The following is a 24,570-nucleotide window of genomic DNA, read 5'->3' on the forward strand; positions in this document are numbered from 1 at the left end:
GTTTCTGCCTCCAGACCAGCATAGGGATCATCTGCATTCTCGGCCAGTTTGCTGCCCACAGATACATTAACCAGGTAACTGATACATCGTTCAGCAGGTCCTGCGCCTCCATCTACTTTCACACTGAGAGGCCCCAGACCTCGTCAGAGCCTTGATCCAGGCACGGACACAAGAGCCGAGTGCCAGGGGAGAGGTGAGAGGAGCTGCTCTCAACATAGAGGCAGCACTCGACCGAGTGTGGCACCAAGGAGCCCGAGCAATACTGAGGTCAATGGGGTTCAAAGTGAAACCCCTCCAGTGACTGGAGTCACACCTGACCCAAAGGATGATGGTCATGGTTGTCAGGGACCAATCCTCGCAGCCCCAGGACATCACTGCAGGAGTTCCTCAAGGAAGCATCATCGGCCCAACCATCTTCATCTCCTTCATTAGTGACCTTCTCTCCACCATACGGTCAGGACTGGGGCTGTTCACTGATGATTGCACCTTTTCAGGGCAATAAATGCGGCCTTGTCAGCATCACCCACATCCTGAGAACAGATAAAAAAATGTGTTCCCTTCCACGATCAGGAATCGTATCTGGAATTTCAGTTCCCGTCACTCCCCTCACACAATCTATTGGACAGACCTGGTTTGCTTCAAGCCAATGACTGAAAGTTGCAACAATTCCACACCTTCTGTTTCAGAACAAGTGAGAACTGAGGAGTGAAAGAACTTTCTGTCCCGTCTCGGTCAGTTAGTCAGTGATGTCACCCTCCTCTGCTGTCACCTGTTCAGGACCATTACAGTGTGGAATTCTTACACAGCTTCACCCGCCCACTCTGCCAGCCTGGTTATGTCTTCCTGTGTTTTGATCCAGTCTCCACATTATTAACTATACTCCCCAAATTGGTATCATCTGGAAATTTCAACACCAAATTTGAGTCAAATAATTTCTGCCTCTTCCCACTGTCGGCCAATCCGATAAACTTCCCTGAACTCCGAACCTGTGTTCTCTGTTTTGTAGCCCTCTTTCAATCCATTCTGCTACCTGGCCCCTGACTCCACACGCCCTGACCTTTGTCATGAGTCTTGTGCAGCACATTATCGAAGGCCTTTTGGAAGTCCATGTAAACCACATCCACTGCATCGCCCTTGTCTACTCTTTCTGATGCTTCTTCAGTTGCTGCTTTCAGCCAATCCCACGAGTGCACAACAGTTGGTTCACGGGGTAATGATAAAAGCCTGAAGTTATTGTTGGTGATATTAGTGCAAGAAACGGTTAACACCTTCCCCTCTCCACAATTTTAACACAGGAGATAACCCGTTTATTGTAACTGGGTCAAGACCTCCATTACAGCAGTGAATGGTGGAGTGTGATAGGAACAGACCGAGTGTCTGTCCCACTGATATCACCAGCAGTTATTTCAGTACAAAGTGTGATGGTTACCGAGTGGGAGCATGTGGAAAGGGTTAAGTGAAGCTCGTGGAGAGTCGAGCAGACAGGTTCTCAGCTGGTTTGAGGCCCGATACAGTGGCTGAGTTTGTTTTGGCAAAGATCTTATTCCCACTGACAAGTAGAAAGGCCAAGACTGATCTTTCTCTGTTGTACTAACATCAGCTGATTTGCATCAGATGTTTCCGTGTAACTCACCTCCTGCACATATTAATCCAGCTTGTTTATTTCCCCACATTAACTGATGGGATTTATTCATGATATTATTTACAGACACTCTCACTCCCTGCACCATTGTCCCACCTGTCAGTCAAGTAACAAACTTGGGATTGTTCCCAGTATTTTTAAACAACAAGTGACACTCACAGGGATTGGACTGAGGACAATGCGCAAGGAATTTGTTCAAAATATTTAAATGAAGGGACCCTGCAGAATCGGCCAGGGTCGAGGGGCTGCTCCAGATATCCTGATGGGAAAATTATCCCAATATTCCAGTAACATTTCACACTGTCTTCAGGGCCAAAGGAAAATGCACAATAATCCAAAAATACAGTCATTCTGCCTTCAGGAGAAGCTGGCACCCAACAGACACGAGCGGCAGATAACTGGTGGTGGGACACCATAGATTGAAAGTCCTACCATCGATGGGGAAGCTGTAGTTGAGCTCCCTGCTCATTCTGCTGGCCTCTGGTAGGAGTGCTGAGGCTCAGTCCCAGCCATGTCTGCCTGCACTGCCCGGCTTAGTATCCGTGAAGGTTTCTACAGCCCTTCTACAGTGACTGATTCATTTCACCAACATGACCTATTGGTTTAGGGAACGCTCTGTTCTGTCCCTGGAAAACATTGACCTGTTCCGTTATCTCCTCATCTCTCCATCGCCCTTCGATCCAGCTCCTTTTTGAAAGGTGCCAATGACTCCGAATCGACCCTGTTCTCTACAAACGGGTTCCAATCTCACTGCAGCCAGTGCACAGAGGAGACCTTCCACCATGGGGAGAAATGGGGGAATAGATGGGGTTCAGATCGATTACAAAAGGGATTGGATTGGTCAGTGTAAAAATTCTCATGTCTTTGTAATTATTATCTTTTTATTTTTGGGGTCTTCACCTCAATATATTGTTCACCAAATCCGAAATGTTCTCCTCGATAATATTCATTAAATCCTAATATTATCTATACATTCACTCACAGGCTGATTAATGAGGTCAGGAACTATGACTGTACTTTCCATTTCTCACTCAGCAGGTAAAGTGACACCTTGTAAAATCTCATGTGTAACACACGGAACATTCTCATGGTTTCCAGTCCCTCCTCTTCTGAGCCGGCAGTTACTGATTGGCCAGCAGTGATTTTGACATCATTAATGGTCCAGCCAATTGGAACTGATGTCAATGGTTCCAGTGGCACAATCTGCTATATATATGTGCAGCAGCTCCTGAAACCTCATCACATTGGACAACTGGGGGAGAGGTAGGAAGGAATGGGAGCAGGAAATCCCCACCTTTACTTTGAAACCTCGACACTAATGTTCAATCTTTTTCTTGTGTTTCAGGTTGGAGGAAAGGCTCTTCACTTCAGACATGATGCTGGGGACGGTTTTGCTTCTGAGTGCATTGCTCGTCAGTGATGTGGCAGGTAGGGTCAATCAAAGATGGTGTGTGAGGACAGGTTAATGATGTGAGGTGACGAGTTAGTGGAACAGCCGCTGAGTAAATTAGAGAGAAGAGAAAGGGCCGGAACCTGAAGGAATGTCTTAAAATGAGCAACTGTCGGACTTCGATAACCTTCAATATTCTTCCCAGTCTAATCCCACTCTCCCCCTCACTCCCCATACCCTTTAATATCCCACCCAGTCTAATCCCACTCTCCCCCTCACTCCCCATACCCTTTAATATCCCACCCAGTCTAATCCCACTCTCCCCCTCACTCCCCATACCCTTTAATATCCCACTCAGTCTAATCTGACCCTCCAGTATCCCTCCCTCCCCGTACCCTCCAGTATCCCTCCCTCCCCGTACCCTCCAGTATCCCTCCCTCTCATTCCCATTTTCGGATTTGATGGACTGTGTTTCATCACCAGTTTGTGAGAGAATTCCACATTCTCACCATCCGCTGTGGGGAAACAGGCTCTGAAATCCCATGGGCCACGATCTGGCGAGTGACGTTGGGATTGTGCCCACCAGTGCCCTCCAGGACTGACGCTGCCCCTGAGTATGGGGGTAAGTGTGAGGCCCCTCATTAATATGGGGCCAGTGGACACTGGTGTCACTGTGGGTGCATCTCTGGCCCCACACTGCCTGAAACTCGTGCACCTGCTGCCATCCAGGGGGTGTCCAGTTCCTCCTCGGGGTGTTGAGACATCGATGAGGGGAAGAGAAACAGTGTGAAGACTGATAGGGTTGAACAGCCACCCAATTAAAGGGAAGCGAGAGAGATGATCGATATTGGTATAAATTATAGGGAGGTCCTGGGAACAAACAATGTGAAACATGTCAATTGTCTTTCTATTGTGCAGATGTAAATGGTGTTGCTGGAGAATAAGGAGTTTGACCAGCTCTGTCTTCTCAAACAAAGATAACCTCGTTGACTGTTGAATTACTTTGGAACATAGGAACAGGAGTAGGCCATTCAGCCCCTCGTGCCTGCTCTGCCATTTGATAAGATCATGGCTGATCTGTGATCTAACTCCATATACCTGCCTTTGGCCCATATCCCTTAATCCCTTTGGTTGCCAAAAAGCCATCTATCTCATTTAAATTTAACAATTGAGCTAGTATCAATTGCCGTTTGCGGAAGAGAGTTCCAAACTTCTACAACCCTTTGTGTGTAGAAATGTTTTCTAATCTCGCTCCTGAAAGGTCTGGCTCTAATTTTTAGACTGTGCCCCCTGCTCCTAAAATCCCCAACCAGCGGAAATAGTTTCTCTCTATCCACCCCATCTGTTCCCCTTAATATCTTTTAAACTGAAATCAGATCACCCCTTAACCTTCGAAACTCCAGAGAATACAACCCCAATTTGTGTAATCTCTCCTCGTAACTTAACCCTTGAAGTCCGGGTATCATTCTCGTAAACCCACGCTGCACTCCCTCCAAGGCCAATATGTCCTTCTGAAGGTGCGGTGCCCAGAACTGCTCACAGTACTCCAGGTGCGGTCTAACCAGGGTTTTCTATAGCTGCAGCATAACTTCTGCCCCCTTGTACTCTAGTCCTCCAGATATAAAGGCCACCATTCCATTTGCCTTCTTGATTATTTTCTGCACCTGTTCATGACACTTCAATGATCGATGGACCTGAACCCCTAAGTCCCTTTGGACATCCACTGTTTTTAACTTTTTACCATTTAGAAAGTACCCTGTTCTATCCTTTTTTGATCCAAAGTGGATGACCTCACATTTGTCTACATTGAATTCCATTTGCCACAGTTTAGCCCATTCACCTAATCTATCAATATCGCTTTGTAATTTTATGTTTTCATCTGCTTACAATGCCACCAATCTTTGTGTCATCAGCAAACTTAGATATGAGACTTTCTATGCCTTCATCTAAGTCGTTAATAAATATTGTGAATAATTGAGGCCCCAAGACAGATCCCTGCGGGACTCCACTGGTCACATCCTGCCAATGTGAGTACCTACCCATTATCCCTACTCTCTGTCGCCTTTCGCTCAGCCAACTTCCTAACCAAGTCCGTACTTTTCCCTCGATTCCATGGGCTTCTATCTCAGCTAACAGTCTCTTATGTGGGACCTTATCAAATGCCTTCTGGAAGTCCATATAAATAACATCCATTGACATTCCCCTGTCCACTACTTTAGTCACCTCTTCAAAAAATTCAATCAGGTTTGTCAGGCACGACCTACCTTTCACAAATCCATGCTGGCTCTCTCTGATTAACTGAAAATTCTCGGTGTTCAGTCACCCAATCCTTAATTATAGACTCCAGCATTTTCCCCACAACAGATGTTAGGCTAACTGGTCTATAATTCCTCGGTTTCCCTCTCTCTCCTTTCTTAAAAAGCAGAGTGACATGTGCAATTTTCCAATCTGGAGGGACAGTTCTTGAATCTAGAGAACTTTGCAGATGCCCTAACTATAATCTTTCAATGTGCTCACCGACTTCCTTTAAATCCCTGGGATGGAAACCATCTGGTCCTGGGGATTTGTCATTCTTTCGTGCTATTATTTTCTTCATTACTGTTGCGTTACTTTTGTTAATTTTATCGAGTCCCTGTCCCAGATTCAATATTAGTTTTCTTGGGATTTCAGGCATGCTATCCTCTTTTTCGACTGTAAATACTAACGCAAAGTAATTGTTCAACATGTCCGCCATTTCCCCATTGTCAATGACCATATCCCCACTTTCAGTTTTTAAGGGGCCAACACTGCTCCTGACCACCCTCTTTTTCCTAATATAACTCGAAAAGTTCTTTGTATTGGTTTTGATATCCGTTGTGAGTTTCTTTTCATACACTCTTTTTGTAGCTCTTACGATCTGTTTTGTGACCCTTTGTTGATCTTTGTATCTTTCCCGTTCGCCAGGATCTGTGCCATTTTTTGCCTTTTTGTATGCCCTTTCCTTATGTCTTATACTGGGCGCCTTTGATCTTGTTACTTGATAAACAACCAACAAAGACCTTTAAACACTGCCCCCCCCTGGGGTTATTAAACACTGGACAGGGATGCACCCCCCTGTTAACGAGTCCGTGTAGTAAACAGAATACGGTAGTCTAGGGAAAGATCGATCAAGTACAGGGAAGTCACACTTCACGCGAAACAAGGACACGGTAATGTGCATAAGATCAGTGTATGAGAGGAGTGTCACACATGGTTTGAGTGAACAAAGACACTGCAATATTTGTGGGGAAATGACTGTTTGAAAACCAGTTGTGTTTGAGTGTAACACAGACGCTCAGTCTGTGTGTGTTAAAGAGGTTTCAGTGAGTGCATCCAAAGTATGAGGAAAAGGTCCATAAAAAGACCACGCTTTTGGCTGTTTGGGAGTACAGTAGTGATGGTGATGTCTCTACTGTACCCAGAGAAAGACTGGAATTAAAGAACATTCATCTCTGTTTGATTGTACTCTGTTTATTCAATTGCTCTCCACGCTGAACTTAATAAAGGATAGACTTTCTTTTAATTGGAAGAAGACGACCGTATTCTGTTTTCGACACGTATCCTTTAACCGGGGGGTGCATCACAGTCCAGGGGCTGGCAGTGTTTAAAGGGCCGATGGTAGTTGATGAGGAGCATTGGCACTGGCTTCAGATTTATCTCAAATACAAAGACTGACTCCTTGAATCAGAAATAAAGTGAAGGTTTGGGGATTGCTGTTGTGAATATTCAGTTTGTTTTAATCTAATTCTCTTTAACTGCAGCTGATGTTACTCTGAATGGAACATCGGAGAATCAGCAACAGGAGGCGGAGGCGGAGACGGATCAGGATCGTGACCAACGTGGTGTCCATGGGAGAAGACCTTGTCCCAATGGCTGGTTTTATTTTAATTATTTCTCCTCCTGTTACCGGTTTGTCCCTGACACACAGACTTGGGTAGAAGCTGAGGTAAGTCCCTGGAGACTCCATTTTAAGTTATTGTTTGTTCCTCAGTGTTTCTAAATGTGACAGGACGCAGAGAATGAAAGAACCTTCTTGTTTGTATCTGGACAGTTCTGATTGACTCGGTGCGTTCCATCACCTGGGAAACGTGATCTACATTGTATTCTACATTAAACACTGAGGGCTCTGAACTGTGATATTGAACCTACAGACAAGGAGGGTCACAGGCCCATCGATGGACAGTGGGGAGGGTCACAATGGGTCAGAGTGTCTCTGGATAAGAAAAGAGTAAAATCAGCACTGGTCCCTGATCCTGATCACCATCCAGTGACACTTTCTGCAAAAGGTGTTGTGTGGAAGTTTGGTGGGGATAGGATTGGGTTCTGGTCTCCTGATCTTCAGATCAAAGGAGACAAGGTCCATTTCAAGGATCTGCTGTGGGGCCATTGAGAGGGCAGATCGTGTTAAAAACCCAACACTGTAACTGCTCAGCTAAGTCTTCAGACATTTTCAAAATCCATCCAGATACATCCAGTGATTGGTTAGTCTTGTTAACAGAAAACTTTCATTCAATGGTCAGTCATGTCTCCCCATGTCATTTCATTTTTTAAAAATTTGTTCACGGGATGTGGGCGTCGCTGGCAAGGCCGGCATTTATTGCCCATCCCTAGCGAGATTTTTACAACTGGGTGGCTTGCTCGGCCATTTCAGAGGGCAATTAAGAATCAACCACATTGCTGTGGGTCTGGAGTCACATATAGGCCAGAACGGGTAAGGACGGCAGGTTTCCTTCCCTAAAGGACATTAGTGAACCAGATGGGTTTTTACGACAATCCGGTAGTTTCATGGCCATCATTACTGATACTAGTATTTTAATTCCAGATTTTTATTTAATTAATTGAATTTAAATTCGCCAGCCGCCGTGGCGGGATTTGAACTCGTGACTCTGGATTTTAGTCCAGGCCTCTGGATTACTAGCCCAGTAACATAACCACTAGTCTACCGTACCCTTTTTGCTCCCTTCCTATTGGGCAATGTTCGTCACATGCACAAATTCTGAGCAAAGACTGGTGGTCAGGGGAGGGTCGGTGGAGGTGGGGTTACTGGGTTCCCGATCTGGAGAGACTGGGCTGTCGCCTCAAAATTTCTTGCATAAAAAGGGTCTCCCCTCTTCACAGGCCCAGACCACATCCCCGCACCCCTCCCCTTCCCATCTACCACTCAGCAGCCTCCTACACCTGCTTTCACCAGATGGGTTACTGCTACTCTGGCAGGCCTCAGAGACTGAGAATGTGGCAACTCCTGACGTCCAGGGTCCAGGGCTCAAGGGCAAGATTGAGACCCTGTATATCCGGGTCCCAGACAAATTTGCACCCTCTGAAGTTGCAGCAGGAGTGTGCTGGAAGGGCTGCAGGGTTCCGGCCCGAGGCCTTTAAAGGTTCTCCAATTGTCCTCCAGTGAGGTGTTGTTCGAAACACCATTCTCCACACTCCCAAGTCGTTGGTTGAAGCTGTTCCCTCATTTATTTGAAGCTGGCCCTTCCTGGCTCCTGATATCTCTGAATTCTAGCTCATTCCACCCTTGACCATTCTGTGGTCCCAATTCCTCCAATAGTGCCTCAGCCTTTGTTTGCTGTGTGTGCCTGGGTCATTTACCATTTACCAAATCAAGTTATTCACAGCCTCTTGTGTCTTCCCTGACACAATGAAATCCTCATGTCTCCATTTCCCAACTTGACTCCAAACTACATGGCGATTTCCAGTTGATATTTACAACAACAACTTGTGTTGATACAGCGCCTTAACGTCGTAAAACATTTCAGGGCGCTTCACAGGAGCGATTATCAGACAAAATTTGACACCGAGCCACATAAGGAGATATTAAGACAAGTGACCAATAGCTTGGTCAAAGAGGTAGGTTTTAAGGAGCGTCTTAAAGGAGGAGAGAGAGGCGGAGAGGTTTAGAGAGGAATTCCCGAGCTTAGGGCCGAGGCATCTGAAGGCACGGCCGCCAATGGTGGAGCGATGGAAATTAGGGTTGCGCAAGAGGCCAGAATTGGAGGAGCTCAGAGATCTTGGAGGGTTGTAGGGCTGGAGGAGGTTAGAGATAGGGAGGGGCGAGGGCCATGGAGGGGTTTGAAAACAAGGGTTAGAATTTTAAATCCAAGGTGTTCCTGAACCGGGAATCAATGTCGGTGCGTGAACACAGGGGTGATGGGTGGAACATCGGAACAAGAAGAGGCCATTCAGCCCCTCGAGCCTGTTCTGCCATTCAATCAAAGACTGGCAGGCAAACCTGCAATTGAACAGTGGGCGGCCTTTAAAGAGGAGATTGTTCGGGTACAGTCTAGGTAAATTCCCATGAGGCAGAAAGGTCGGGCAACTAAAGCCAGAGCTCCATGGATGACAAAAGGTAGAAAGTAAAATGAAGTGGAAAAAAGGTGCGTATGACAGATGTCAGATTGATAACTCAAGTGAGAACAGGCTGAATATAGAAAGTTCAGAGGGAAAGTGGAAAAAGAGGGATGAGAGAGAGTATGAGAATAGACTGGCGAACAACATAAAAGGGAATCCAAAAGTCGTCTTGAGACATGTAAGAGGAGGGATGGGGTCAATTAGGGACCATAAAGGAGATCTGCTCATGGAGGCAGAGGGCATGGCCGAGGTACTAAATGAGTCTTTACCAAGGAAGAAGATGCTGCCAGAGTCTCAGTAAAGGAAGATGTAGTTGAGATACTGGATGGGCTAAAAATTGATAGAGGAGGTACTGGAAAGGCTGCTGTACTTAAAGTAGAGAAGTCACCTGGTCCGGATGGGATGCATCCTGAATTGCTGAGGGGAGTAAGGGGGGGAAATTGCGGAGGTACTGGCCATAATCTTCCAAACATCCGTGGATACGGGGGTGGTGCCAGAGGACTGGAGAATTGCAAATGTTACACCCTTGTCCAAAAAAGGTGTAAGGATAAACCCAGCAACTACAGGCCAGTTAGTTTAACCTCGGTGGTGGGGAAACTTTTAGAAATGATAATCTGGGACAAAATTGAGTCACTTGGAGTGTGGATTGATTCGGGAAAGCCAGCACGGATTTGTTAAAGGCAAAACGGTTTTATCTAATTTGGTAGAGTTTTTTGATGAGGTAACAGATTGGGTCGATGAGGGCAATGCAGTTGATGTGGTGTATATGGAATTTCAAAAGGATTTTGATGAAGTGCCACATGGTAGGTTGTCATCAAGATTGTGGCCCATGGAATAAAGGGGGCAGTAGCAACATGGATACAGAATTAGCTAAGTGACAGGAAACAGAGTAATGGTGACCGGTTGTTTTTCGGACTGGAGGGAGGTGTACAGTGGTGTTCCCCAGGGGTCGGTGCTGGGACCACTGCTGTTCTTGATATATGTTGATGACTTGGACTTGGGTGTACAGGGCACAATTTCAAAATTTGCGGCTGACACAAAACTTGGAAGTGTAATGAACAGTGAGGAGGATAGAGATAGACTTCAAGAGGATATAGACAGGCTGGTGGAATGGGCGGACACGTGGCAGATGAAATTTTAACGCAGTTAAATGCAAAGTGATACATTTCGGTAGGAAGAATGAGGAGAGGCAATATAAACTAGAGGGCACAATTCTAAAAGGGGTACAGGAACAGAGATCTGGGGGTATATGTTCACAAATCATTGAAGGTGGCAGGGCAGGTTGAGAAAGCGGTTAAAAAGCATATGGGATAATGGGCTTTATAAATAGAGGCATAGAGTACAAAAGGATGGATGTTATGATGAACCTTTATAAAACACTGGTTCGGCCACAATTGGAATATTGTGTCCAGTTCTGGGCACTGCACTTTAGGAAAGATGTGAAGGCCTGAGAGAGGGTGCAGAAGAGATTTACTACAATGTTTCCAGGGATGAGGGACTTTATGTACGTGGATAGACTGGAGAAGCTGGGGTTGTTCTCCTTGGAACAGAGATGGTTGTGAGGAGATTTGATGAGATATTCAAAATCATGAAGGGTCCAGACAGAGTAGATAGAGACAAACTGTTCCCATTGGCGGAAGGGTCAAGAACCAGAGGACACGGATTTAAGGTGATTGGTTCTTTTACCAAAAGTGACATGAGGACAAACGTTTTTACACAGCGAGTGGTTAGGATCTGGAATGCACTGCCCGAGGGGGTGGTGGAGGCAGATTCAATCATGGCCTTCAAAAGGGAACTGGATAAGTACTTGAAAGGAAAACATTTGTAGGACTACGGGGATAGGGCGGGGGAGTGGGACTAGATGGATTGCTCGCGCATAGAGCCGGCACAGACTCGATGGGCCGAATGGCCTCCTTCTGTGCTGTAATCTTTCTATGATTCTATCTTGGCAGATCTGTATCTTAACTCTATCTACCCGCCTTGGCTCTGTGCCCATTAATACCCTCGCCTCACAAAAATCGATCAATCTCACTATTGACATTTTCTACTGACCCCCGGCCCCAACAGCTTTTTGGGGGAGAGAGTTCCAGATTTCCACTCCCCTTTGTGTGAAGAAATGCTTCCTGACATCACCCCTGAACGGCCGAGCTCTAATTTTAAGGTTCTGATGAAATAGTTTCTCTCTATCTCCCTGATCAACTCCTTTAATCATCTTAAACATTTCATTCAGATCACCCCTTAATCTCCGAAACTCGAATACAAGCCTAGTCTGTGCAACCTGTCCTCATCATTTAACCTGTTTGGCCCCAGTATCATTCTGGTGAGTCTGTACTTTCAGCCTTTTAATTATTTTTTGTACCTTTCACTGGCTTTTAGTGATTTTTGTACTTGGACTTGTAAACCTTTCTGCTGCTCCAAAGTTCCGAGCTTCTCACCATTTAGAAAATACTCTGATCGATCTTTCTCAGGTCCAAAGAGGATGACGTCACATTGAACTCCATCTGCCCCAGTTTTGCCCACTCACTTAACCTCTCAATGTCCCTTTGCAACTGTCTGCTCCCATCTCCACTATTTACTGTGCCTCCTAACTTGGTATCGTCAGCAAACTTGGATATACGACTCTCTCTTTCTTCTTCTTCGTCACTTCTAAATCGAGTGAAAAGCTGAGGTCCCCTGGGGACATCATGGTCTGGATTTTGACTTGGAGCCGGGAAGAGAGAGGGGGGAAGGTTTATTGGACACCAGACCCAGGAGTCAAGTTGACTGGTTGGAATTTGCGATCACAACTCAATTGGATGATGAAGATTTTATTTCCTGGTTTTGGGCCCAGCAGCCAGATTGACGGATTGGCTGCATGTCGGGTGGGAAAGCAGCTGGGGAGAGATCGGAGATCTGAGACCTCGGGGATTGTATGGGGAGTGGGGGGGAGGGTGGGGGAGAGATTGGGATCTTTGTGGGCTGGATGGGAGGGCGATAGCAGCAGGGCCAAGGTCACTGATATCGGGGGGAGGGTCTCGGCCATCGTGGGGGAATTGGCTGATCGCGGCAGGTGGTCTTGTTGGGTCTGGGGGAAACACTCCTGCTCCTCTGGGCCCACAAGCAGTGCAATAAAGACCCTCACTCACCTCATGATCCAGGCCTCCTCGCCTCTTTCACTCGAGATTCTCGAGCCCCGGGAAACCCCCACTGGAAACATGAAATTTAAAGTTCGGTCAAATTCAATGTAACTTCTACTAATGATGTTAATTGCCCCACTAACGACCCACTCACTGGCACTAATTAGGGACGTGACCTTGGCTGGTACTTTGGGCGCACACATCCCAACGTGCCCACGTTAAACCCGGTTGTGGGGGTGTTTGAACTAGGTTGGGGTCGTGATCAAAACACCAGCGGTTTTCACCTCCCACCCGCCCCCAATCCAACCGTTCTTGGGGATTAAAATTCCCCCCACTGGTCACATGCTGCCAGTTCGAGTACATGCCCATTACCCCGACTCTCTCTCTCCTTCCTCCAAACCAATTCCCTCCCCATGTCAAGAAGTTGCCTCCAATTCCATGCGCTCTCATTTTAGTTAAGCCTCTTATGTGGAACCTTATCGAATGCCTTCTGGATGTCCATATAAATAACATCCATCGACACTTCCTTATCCACCACGTTAGTTCCCCTCAAAAAATGTAACTAGTTTCGTCAGACATGTCTCATCCGTTACAAATCCATGCTGGCTCTCTCTCTGATCAGTTCATATTTGTCCAAGTGTCCGTCACTCTGTCCCTAATAACAGAATCTAGTCACATCGCCCGTCTCTGCCCCTGCCTCAACTCATCTGCTGCTGAAACCTTGCCTCTGTTACCTCCAGACTCAACTGTTGCAATGCTCTCCTGGGTGAACAGGACTTGGTGCGAGTTAGGAAATGGGCAGCAGAGTTTTGGATGAGCTGAAGTTTACAAAGGGTCCAAGATGGAAAGGCCGGCCAGGAGAGCATTGGAATAGTCGAGTCTGGAGGTTAAATGAAGGCATGGATGAGGGTTTCAGCAACAGATGAGCTGAGGCAGGGGCGGAGAAGGGTGATGTTACGGAGGTGGAAGTAGGCGGTCATTGTAGTGGAGATGATATCGGGTTGGGAGCTCGACTCGGGGTCAAATAGAAGGCCAAGGTTGTGAACGGTCTGGTTCAGCCTCAGACAGTGGCCAGGGAGAGGGATGGAGTCGGTGGCGAGGGAATGGAGTTTGTGGCGAGGACCAAAGACAATGACTTCGGTCTTCCCAATATTAAATTGGAGGGAATTTCTGCTCATCCAATACTGGATGTCGGACAAGCAGTGTGACAAATCAGAGGCAGAGGAGAGGTTGAGAGAGGTGGTGGTGAGGTAGAGCTGGGTGTCGTCAGCGTCCATGTGGAACCTGACGCGTGTTTTCGGATGGTTTCGTTGATTGAAGTTCCCCTTTAGAATGACCTTCCAGTTTTCACACACCTTTCAATCTGTGGTCAAACCCTAATGTTCATTTGTTGTTTTCACATTCGAGGTCAAACCGGAGCAGCTCATTGGGTAACTTTTCACCTCCCACTGCATCAACTTGTTAATTCCCTCTGTGACCCTGAGATGAAGCCACAATCTCCAGATAGTAATTCTATCTGAACTAAATTAAACTGGAGATACACACTTAGAAATATTAGCAGTGGTCTGTCGTTCTGATCAATCTGATAGTGTCGACATTGTCACTTTACAGTGACGTGGACTGCAGTGGCCGTCAACATCTGTATTGACAGCAGCTGGATGGATAAAAGTTGGGGAGAACAGGAGAATCAACTCCAGCGACCCTGCAGAACGTTCTAGAACAGATCTGAATACAGTCAATGTGAAATGATGATAAACAACAAATGTTATGTTTTGTTTTTATTTAAAGCTGTCCTGCCAACAACTGGCTACAGACGGCCATCTTGCCTCCATACATTGGGAAGAACAGAATCATTTCATTGGACAGCTGTTAAAGGCAGAACAACAATCAAATAATCTTGTTTGGATTGGTTTGAGTGACCGCCACAAGGTAATGTTCTGAGTTACTATATCATAAATTGTTCATTGGAGCAGGAATACACATTTATAAATGATATTATTTCTCTCCCACAGGAAGGGACTTTTCTCTGGACTGATGGATCTGTAACAGATTTCACAAACTGGCATCAGAACGAGCCCGATAATTATGAAGGAGGAGAGAACTGTGTGGAAATTCATTCAGGTAAGTTGATATTGAAACGTGTGATAGAAATGGTATTTAATGGGAAATTAATCCAAACAAATGGATTGAGACTGAGACTCAGTGTGGGTGATTTTTAGACTTTGACAGCACTGGACTTCCTGACCCTTTTTGCAGCAATTTGCAGCCAGCTTCCAGCTCAAGCTGTTTAATGGAGGGACGTACACTGGGTGTAAACACTGGGGAGAGAGGGACGTACACTGGGTGTAAACACTGGAGAGAGAGAGGGACGTACACTGGGTGTAAACACTGGAGAGAGAGGGACGTAAACTGGGTGTAAACACTGGAGAGAGAGGGACGTACACTGGGTGTGAACACTGCCGATACAGGGACGTACACTGGGTGTGAACACTGCCGATACAGGGACGTACACTGGGTGTGAACACTGCCGACACAGGGACGGACACTGGGTGTGAACACTGCCGACACAGGGACGGACACTGGGTGTGAACACTGCCGATACAGGGACGTACACTGGGTGTGAACACTGCCGATACAGGGACGTACACTGGGTGTGAACACTGCCGACACAGGGACGTACACTGGGTGTAAACTCTACACTGTCTCTTCCTGCTCAACTGTCCATCTGTGTGGATCCTGCAGTGATGAGGCCATACCGAGGCGGGCCTTATAACTGGCCCACATTTAATGAGTTGGTCCTGACATGTGTCAGGCTGGAGCCGTGCTCCCAGTGGCAGGACTCCATTCTGATTTTCAGGGAATGTTGTGTAAACACACTCAAGCTTCCCGCATCCGCCCCTCACTTTACTGATGCTGGAAACGTCCCCCCTCCCCCCTCGTTCCACAGCGGGTTCATGTCCCAGAGTTAAAATGTTGTAATTGGTTCCAGAAATCCCAGACTTTGCTCCAATCGTGTGCAGTGGGGGAGGTGAGTGTTTAGGGCTGGGGGTGAGGACTTCCTGTCCATCCCACACTGGGAAATCCAGCCCAGGGTGTGCTCCACACCTTCAGTCAGGAACTGTCCAAAACCCCCACTGAATATTGTAAGGTTTGTGGATTTCAGTGAGGCGCTCACTGACTGACTGTACACGGCATCAGAACAGGAAGTGGCTCATTTTCTTCACAAGGTGAACTGATGGGTGAAGAGACTGGTAAAATTAATGGATCACAGACACTGACTCACAGATTGATCCATTGCTAATATTTCTGACTAAATAGAAAGGCTGAAAGAAGTCAGTTCCGTGGAGAGACTGGAGAAACTGGGATTGTTCTCCTTCCAGCAGAGAAGGTTAAGGAGAGATTTAATAGTGGGGCTCAAAATCATGAGTTTTGACAGAGTAAATATGGAGAAACTGTTTCCAGTGGCAGGAGGGTCAGTAAACAGAGGACACAGATTTAAGATAATCGGGAAAAGAACCAGAGGGGAGATGAGGAGGAAAAAAATGTTGGGCGGCGAGTTGTTCTGATCTGGAATGTGCTGCCTGAGGGGAGGAAGCAGATTCAATAATTACTTTCAAAAGGGATTTGGATAAATATTTGAAGAGACAAAATTAGCCGGGCTCTGAGGAATGGGACTGATTGGAAAGTTCCTTCAAAAAATCATAGAATCATAGAAGTTACAACATGGAAAAAGGCCCTTCGGCCCAACATGTCCATGTCGACCAGTTTATACCACTAAGCTAGTCCCAATTGCCTGCACTTGGCCCATATCCCTCTATACCCATCTTACCCATGTAACTGTCCAAATGCTTTTTAAAAGACAAAATTGTACCCGCCTCTACTATTGCCTCTGGCAGCTCGTTCCAGACACTCACCACCCTTTGAGTGAAAAAATTGCCCCTCTGGACCCTTTTGTATCTCTCCCCTCTCACCTTAAATCTATGCCCCCTCGTTATAGACTCCCCTACCTTTGGGAAAAGATTTTGACTATCGACCTTATCTATGCCCCTCATTATTTTATAGACTTCTATAAGATCACCCCTTAACCTCCTGCTCTCCAGGGAAAAAAGTCCCAGTCTGTCTAACCTCTCCCTGTAAGTCAAACCATCAAGTCCCGGTAGCATCCCAGCACAAGGATGATGGGCCGAATAGCCTCCTTCTGTGCTTTATCATCTCGGATTGTATGAAATAATTACACAACAGCAGCCTGATTCACCAATGGGTAAAGGTCGAAATCAATTCTTTTTTCAGATAAATGGAATGATGTGCCCTGTACAAGAAAATATCCCTTCATTTGCTCCTACAAACCGCACGACTGGTAGAAGAATCCAGCGATGCTCCAAGGATCCTTTCCCGGAGTGGATTCAGATCCTCGATTTGTTTGTAGCCGCACTCACTGCCTGTGGTGATTGTACTGACTCAGTCTGTTAACCAATAATAAAGGTAATTGCATCATGGGCTGTGTTTGATGCTGTGAGTCTAGTTTATAGGAGCCCTCCTGACCCACTGGACCCTCTCCCCACCTCTTCACTCAATACTGCATTAGGGAGAAGGCCACACAGACTTTATAAAATTAACTTTCAGTATATGAACCTTTTGGTTTGCAAAAGACAAACTTTAAAGGGATGAGATGGAATTAATGGGGAAATATCACTGAGAGGAATCTGTCGATGGAAATTGGAACTGATTGAAAGCTGCACTAATGGAGAGTATGGAAGATAAATATATCCTCCCAAAAATAACGAAAGTCCCCGGAATGAGGCAACGGGACAATAAAATGGGAAGAAAGATCATCAAACGGTGCAGGACTGCAGGGAAAAGGGGCTCTGGGAGGAGAGGAATTTCCTCAAACAGATTAAATGGTAGAGATGAGGACAGCAAAAGATGTGAAGAATAACAACATTCTACCAGTGTTCCCCACAGTGAGAATAGATTCAAGGTGCTGCCAAAACACACACTGCCTGGAAATGTCACTCTTGCTTCCTGTCACACAATTCCTGTCACGCTTCAATTTCCTGTTTATTACACTGAGCCGTGATGCAGTTTTCCTGGCTGAAAACTAGGTGGCGCTGTAGTGTTCATTATACTCATCCCTGATTGGCTGACTGGGTCATAAGAACATCAGAAATAGGAGCAGGAGTGGGCCAATCGGCCCCTCGAGCCTGCTCCGCCATTCAATAAGATCATGGCTGATCTGATCCTAACCTCAAATCTAAATTCATGTCCAATTTCCTGCCCACTCCCCGTAACCCCGAATTCCCTTGACTTCTATGAAACTGTCTATTTCTGTTTTAAATTTATTTAATGATGTAGCTTCCACAGCTTCCTGGGGCAGCAAATTCCACAGACCTACTACCCTCTGAGTGAAGAAGTTTCTCCTCATCTCAGTTTTGAAAGAGCAGCCCCTTATTCTAAGATTATGCCCCCTAGTTCTAGTTTCACCCATCCTTGGGAACATCCTTACCGCATCCACCCGATCAAGCCCCTTCACAATCTTATGTTTCAATAATATCGCCTCTCATTCTTCTGAACTCCAATGAATAGAGTCCCAATCTACTCAACCTCTCCTCATATGTCCGCCCCCTCATCCCCGGGTTTGACCGAGTGAACCTTCTTTGTACTGCCTCGAGAGCAAGTATGTCTTTTCTTAAGTATGGAGACCAAAACTGTATGCAGTATTCCAGGTGCGGTCTCACCAATACCTTATATAACTGCAGCAATACCTCCCTGTTTTTATATTCTATCCCCCTAGCATTAAAAGCCAACATTCTGTTGGCCTTCTTGATCACCTGCTGCACCTGCATACTAACTTTTTGATTTTCTTGCACTCGGACCCCCAGATTCCTTTGTACTGCAGTACTTTCCAGTTTCTCGCCATTAAGATAATAACTTGCTCTCTGATTTTTCCTGCCAAAGTGCATAACCTCACATTTTCCAATATTGTATTGCATCTGCCAAATCTCCGCCCACTCACCCAGCCTGTCTATATCCCCTTGTAGGTTTTTTATGTCCTCCTCACTCTCCACTTTCCCTCCCATCTTTGTATCATCTGCAAACTTTGATATGTTGCACTCGGTCCCCTCCTCCAAATCGTTAAAATAGATTGTAAAGAGTTGGGGACCCAGCACCGACCCCTGCTGAACACCACTGGCTACTGGTTGCCAGTCCGAGAATGAACCATTTATCCCAACTCTCTGCTTCTTGTTAGATAACCAATCCTCCCCCGATGCCAGAATATTACCCCCAATCCAGTGATTCTTCATCTTGAGCAATAATCTTTTATGTGGCACCTTGTCGAATGACTTCTGGAAGTCTAAATACACTACGTCCACTGTTTCCCCTTTATCAACCCTGTACATTATGTCCTCAAAGAACTCAAGCAAATTTGTTAAACATGACTTCCCCTTCGTAAAGCCATGCTGACTTTGTCCTATTAAATTCAAAATTTTACCCACCACAGATGTTAGGCTAACTGGTCTATAATTTCCAGCCTTCTGCCTGCTACCCTTTTTAAATAAGGCTGTTACATTCGCAGTTTTCCAATCTGCCGGGACTTTTGCCGAGTCTGGAGAATTTTGGAAAATTTTTACCAACGCATCCACAATCCCGACTGCCACTTCCCTCAAGACCCTCGGATGTAAGCCATCAGGTCCAGGGGATTTATCCGCCATGAGTCCCATTAATTTACTGAGTACCAATTCCTTAGTGATTTTAATCGTATTTAGCTCCTCCCCCCCCTACAGCCCCCTGTTTGTCCAGTGTTGGGATATTCTTAGTGTCCTCTACCGTAAAGACTGAAACAAAATATTTGTTCAGCGTTTTTGCCATCTCCATGTTTCCCACCATTAATTTCCCGGTCTCATCCTCTAAGGGACCTACGTTTGCCTTAGCCACCCTTTTTCATTTTATATAACTATAGAAACTCTTGCAATCTGTTTTTATATTTTTTGCTAATTTATTTTCATAATCTATCTTCCCTTTCTTAATCAATCCTTTCGTTACTTTTTGCTGTCTTTTGAAGACTTCCCAATCTCCTATCCTCCTACTAAGTTTGGCTGCCTTATATGTCCTTGTTTTTAGTCGGATACTATCCTTAATTTCTTTACTGAGCCACGGATGGCTGTCATTTCTTTTACACCCTTTTTTCCTCAGTAGAATATATATTTTTTGAAAGTTGTAAACTAACTCCTTAAATGAACACCGCTGCTCATGTACCATCTTACCCTTTCATCTATTTTCCCAGTCCACTTTAATCAATTCCGCTCTCATACCATCATAGTCTCCTTTATTCAAGCTCAGTACGCTTGTTTGAGAACCAACCTTCTCACCCTCTAATTGGATATGGAATGTAACCATGTTATGGTCACTAATTCCAAGGGGATCCTTAACTCGGACGTGATTAATTAATCCTGGCTCATTACACAGGACCAGGTCCAAGGTTGCTTGCCCCCTTGTAGGATCAGTTACATACTGCTCAAGAAATCCATCCCTAATACACTCAATAAACTCTTCCTCAAGGCTGCCCTGCCCAATTTGATTTGTCCAGTTAATATGATAGTTAAAATCCCCCGTAATTATAGCTGTTCACTGATTACATGCCCCGACTATTTCCTGATTAATACTTCTTCCAGCAGAGTTGCAACTAAATAGGAGGCCTGTATACGACGCCCACAAGTGTTTTTTTTCCCCTTATTATTCCTTATCTCTCCCCAAACTGTTTCATCATCCTGATCCTTTGTCCCAATATCATTTCTCTGTATTACAGTGATTCCTTCCTTTATTAACATAGCCACCCCACCTCCTCTTCTTTCCTGCCTGTCCTTCCTGATTGTTAAATACCCTGGCATATTTAATTCCCAGTCGTTGTCACCCTGCAGCCATGTTTCTGTAATGGCCACAAGATCATACCCATACGTAGTTATTTGTGCCGTTAACTCGTCCATTTTGTTCCGAATCTTATGTGCATTCAGATAAAGAACTTTCAAATATGTTTTGTGACACTTAATTCCTGCTTTTTCCTTTTTTAACACTTTACATTTTACTCCATACCTTCTGTCCCTTCCTGACACGCTTTCCTCTGTCTCCCTGCTCAGGTTCCCAAACCCCTGCCACAGCTTTGATGCTCGGTTCATCGCCTTACGCCTTCTAGTTTTTATTTTATCTGTCGTGCCTAAAGCACACTTTCTTTCCGCTGCTCTACGCTTTTCCCTTTCACTTGTTCTTGAACAACTGTTTGTACTATTTGTATTGTAGATTTCCCCTGGGTCTTCCCCTCTCTTGCTGCTCGAAACTTTATTCCCTTCTGACTCCCTGCTCAGGTTCCCATCCCCCTGCCAGTCTAGTTTAAACCTTCCCCAACAGCACGAGCAAACACCCCCGCGAGGACATTGGTCCCGGTCCTGCTCGGGTGTAACCCGTCACGCTTGTACAGGTCCCACCTTCCCCAGAACCGGTCCCAATGTCCCAGGAATCTAAATCCCTCCCTCCTACACCATCCCTGCAGCCACGCATTCATTCTGTCTATTCTCCTGTTCCTATGCTCACGAGCACATGGCACTGGTAGTAATCCTGAGATCACTACCTTTGAAGTCCTGCTTTTTAATTCATCTCCTAACTCCTTAAATTCACCTTGTAGGACCCCATCCCTTTTTTTACCGATGTCGTTGGTACCAATATGGAGCACGACTACTGGCTGTTCACCCTCCCCCTCCAGAATGCCCTGCAGCCGCTCCGTGACATCCTTGACCCGAGCACCAGGGAGGCAACAAACCATCCTGGAGTCACGTTTGCGGCCGCAGAAACGCCTATCTGTTCCCCTTACAATTGAATCCCCTATCACTATAGCCCTGCCACTCTTCTTCCTCCCCTCCTGTGCAGCAGAGCCACCCGTGGTGCCCCGAACCTGGCTCTTGCTGCTTTCCCCTGATCAGCCATCTCCCCCAACAGTATATAAAGCAGAATATCTGTTTGAGAGGGAGATGGCCCCAGGGGACTCCTGCTCTACCTGCCTGGTCCTTTTACTCTGCCTGGCGGTCACCCATTTCCTTTCTGCCTGCGTAATCTATACCTGCGGTGTGACCACCTCACTGAACGTGCTATCCACGATAGTCTCAGCATCGCGGATGCTCCACAGTGAATCCACCCGCAGCTCCAGCTCAATTTTAAACTTTAAAATTGAGCTTAAACAGTTGAAAACATTATACACTAGATTTTAAAGAGATTAACCCTTAAACTCCCACACGTACCAAACTCTCAGCAGTTCACACTCATGTGATCACCTCCAGCCTTGGCACTCCCAGTCCCCTTGAAGGTCGACAGGTCAAAGGTCCACAGGTCAAACTCCACCAGTGGGTCTCCCCGGCTCCATTTTGCTCCTTCCCCATTTTCCGCTCCAATGTGGGTCCCACTCCCACTGGGCCTTTTACTTTGAAGGCCTGTTGCCAGCGGCCCCCCGGCTGAGAGCCCCCGACCTGCCCACAGTGACCCCCAACCACAGTCCCTGCGTCCCGGGACTGACACGACAGAAGCTGGGCTCCCACTGAGCGGGAATGGGAATGGGAACGGGAACGGGAATGGGAAGAGGCTTTCGCTTTCTCAGGTGCTTTAAGCCCTTTGAAAAATATGAACAAGGAAATTTCAGAACCTTTGAGCCCGTTCCTGCCCCTGGGAAATGGCTTTTGGTGAAGTGGAATCCCCACAGGGTTAATCCAGAATGGGAAGCTCTGTATTGTTCACTGTTCCAAACATATTGGGTGTCAGGTTTGGCTCAGTGGCAGCACTCTCACCTCTGAGTCAGGTCATCGGGTCAAGAACAACTTCACAGACATGAACACACAATCGAGGCTCACACTCCAAATGCAGAACGGAGGGTCAGTACTGAGGGAGCGCTGCACTGTCGGAGGGTCAGTACTGAGGGAGCGCTGCACTGTCGGAGGGTCAGTACTGGGGGAGCGCCGCACTGTCGGAGGGTCAGTATTGAGGGAACGCTGCACTGTCGGAGGGTCAGTATTGAGGGAACGCTGCACTGTCGGAGGGTCGGTATTGAGGGAGTGCTGCACTGTCGGAGGGTCGGTTCTGAGGGAACGCTGCACTGTCGGAGGGTCAGTACTGAGGGAGCGCTGCACTGTCGGAGGGTCGGTTCTGAGGGAACGCTGCACTGTCGGAGGGTCAGTACTGAGGGAACGCTGCACTGTCGGAGGGTCAGTACAGAGGGAGCGCTGCACTGTCAGAGGGTCAGTACTGAGGGAGCGCTGCACTGTCGGAGGGTCAGTATTGAGGGAGTGCTGCACTGTCGGAGTGTCGGTATTGAGGGAGCGCTGCACTGTCGGAGATTCAGTACTGGGGGAGCGCTGCACTGTCGGAGGGTCAGTACTGAGGGAGCGCTGCACTGTCGGAGAGTCAGTACTGGGGGAGCGCCGCACTGTCGGAGGGTCAGTACTGAGGGAGCGCTGCACTGTCGGAGAGTCAGTACTGAGGGAGCGCTGCACTGTCGGAGAGTCAGTACTGGGGGAGCGCCGCACTGTCGGAGGGTCAGTACTGAGGGAACGCTGCACTGTCGGAGGGTCAGTACAGAGGGAGCGCTGCACTTTTTGAGGGTCAGTACTGAGGGAGCGCTGCACTGTCGGAGGGTCAGTATTGAGGGAGTGCTGCACTGTCGGAGGGTCGGTATTGAGGGAGTGCTGCACTGTCGGAGGGTCAGTACTGAGAGAACGCTGCACTGTCGGAGGGTCAGTACTGAGGGAGCGCTGCACTGTCGGAGGGTCAGTACTGAGGGAGTGCTGCACTGTCGGAGGGTCAGTACTGAGGGAGCGCTGCACTGTCGGAGAGTCAGTACTGGGGGAGCGCCGCACTGTCGGAGGGTCAGTACTGAGGGAACGCTGCACTGTCGGAGGGTCAGTACAGAGGGAGCGCTGCACTTTTTGAGGGTCAGTACTGAGGGAGCGCTGCACTGTCGGAGGGTCAGTATTGAGGGAGTGCTGCACTGTCGGAGGGTCGGTATTGAGGGAGTGCTGCACTGTCGGAGGGTCAGTACTGAGAGAACGCTGCACTGTCGGAGGGTCAGTACTGAGGGAGCGCTGCACTGTCGGAGGGTCAGTACTGAGGGAGTGCTGCACTGTCGGAGGGTCAGTACTGAGGGAGCGCTGCACTGTCGGAGGGTCAGTACTGAGGGAGTGCTGCACTGTCGGAGGGTCAGTACTGAGGGAGCCCTGCACTGTCGGAGGGTCAGTACTGAGGGAGTGCTGCACTGTCGGAGGGTCAGTACTGAGGGAGCGCTGCACTGTCAGAGGGTCAGTACTGAGGGAGTGCTGCACTGTCGGAGGTGCCGTCTTTCAGATAAGATGTTCGAACCGCGGCCTTACCTCCTGCTCAGTTGGACGTAACAGATCCTACAGCAGTACTCACGGAAGAGGAGGGAGTTCTGGCCAACATTTCTCTCTCAACTGTGTGCAGGAGGCCATACCCAGCACACAGGATCTCCAGACTCAGTCACCTTCGAGGGTCTCTCTGAGGAGCACTTCTGGGGGAGGCAGTGTTCCAGCCAGCCTGTCTCAGACCTCTGCAGCCTCTTGCAACACAACCTGCTGGCTGCTCGACCAGGGAGGGCCTGACATGCCGGTGGTCTGAGAGTCACCACAGGCCTGAATGTTTACACCAGTGGCTCCTTTCACGCTGCGAGAGGGGCCATCGGCCACGTCTCCCAGTCTGCAGTTCACAGCTGCGTTAAGCAGGTGACTGACCCCCTCTTTGCCGGTGCTGAGCAGGACATCAGCTCCGCCACTGACCTCAGCAGTGACCGGGACCGAGCTTTGCAGCAGTGGCCGGCTTCCCTCGTCTGCAGAGTGGGATTGACTGTCGACACGTGGCCATTGGGAAAGCAGCAACATTCGGCAACAGAGAGGACAAGGTGAGAAAGGCAGGGAGCTGCCCTTCGACTCATGTCCGCAGCCCCACACACTCATCTCATGCTCAGCTCACCTCTCCTCACACACTCACCGCACACACTCACCGCA

General features: G+C 47.5%; 1 protein-coding gene across 1 annotated transcript in view; it reads left to right on the forward strand.

Annotated features, from left to right (window-relative positions):
* The window catches only part of LOC137341894 (C-type lectin-like), a 29,581-nt gene extending 12,565 nt beyond the window's left edge, over positions 1-17,016 (forward strand). Inside the window, exons 2-6 of the mRNA XM_068005402.1 lie at positions 2,988-3,070; positions 6,812-6,996; positions 14,309-14,449; positions 14,533-14,641; positions 16,811-17,016. Coding sequence (XP_067861503.1) covers positions 3,016-3,070; positions 6,812-6,996; positions 14,309-14,449; positions 14,533-14,641; positions 16,811-16,881 — 561 coding nt within the window. The 5' untranslated portion in view covers positions 2,988-3,015 and the 3' untranslated portion in view covers positions 16,882-17,016. The remainder of the gene's footprint in view (positions 1-2,987; positions 3,071-6,811; positions 6,997-14,308; positions 14,450-14,532; positions 14,642-16,810) is intronic.
* The last annotated feature ends 7,554 nt before the right edge of the window (positions 17,017-24,570 follow it).

Source organism: Heptranchias perlo, chromosome 24, assembly GCF_035084215.1.
Source record: "Heptranchias perlo isolate sHepPer1 chromosome 24, sHepPer1.hap1, whole genome shotgun sequence".
Lineage (NCBI taxonomy): Eukaryota > Metazoa > Chordata > Chondrichthyes > Hexanchiformes > Hexanchidae > Heptranchias > Heptranchias perlo.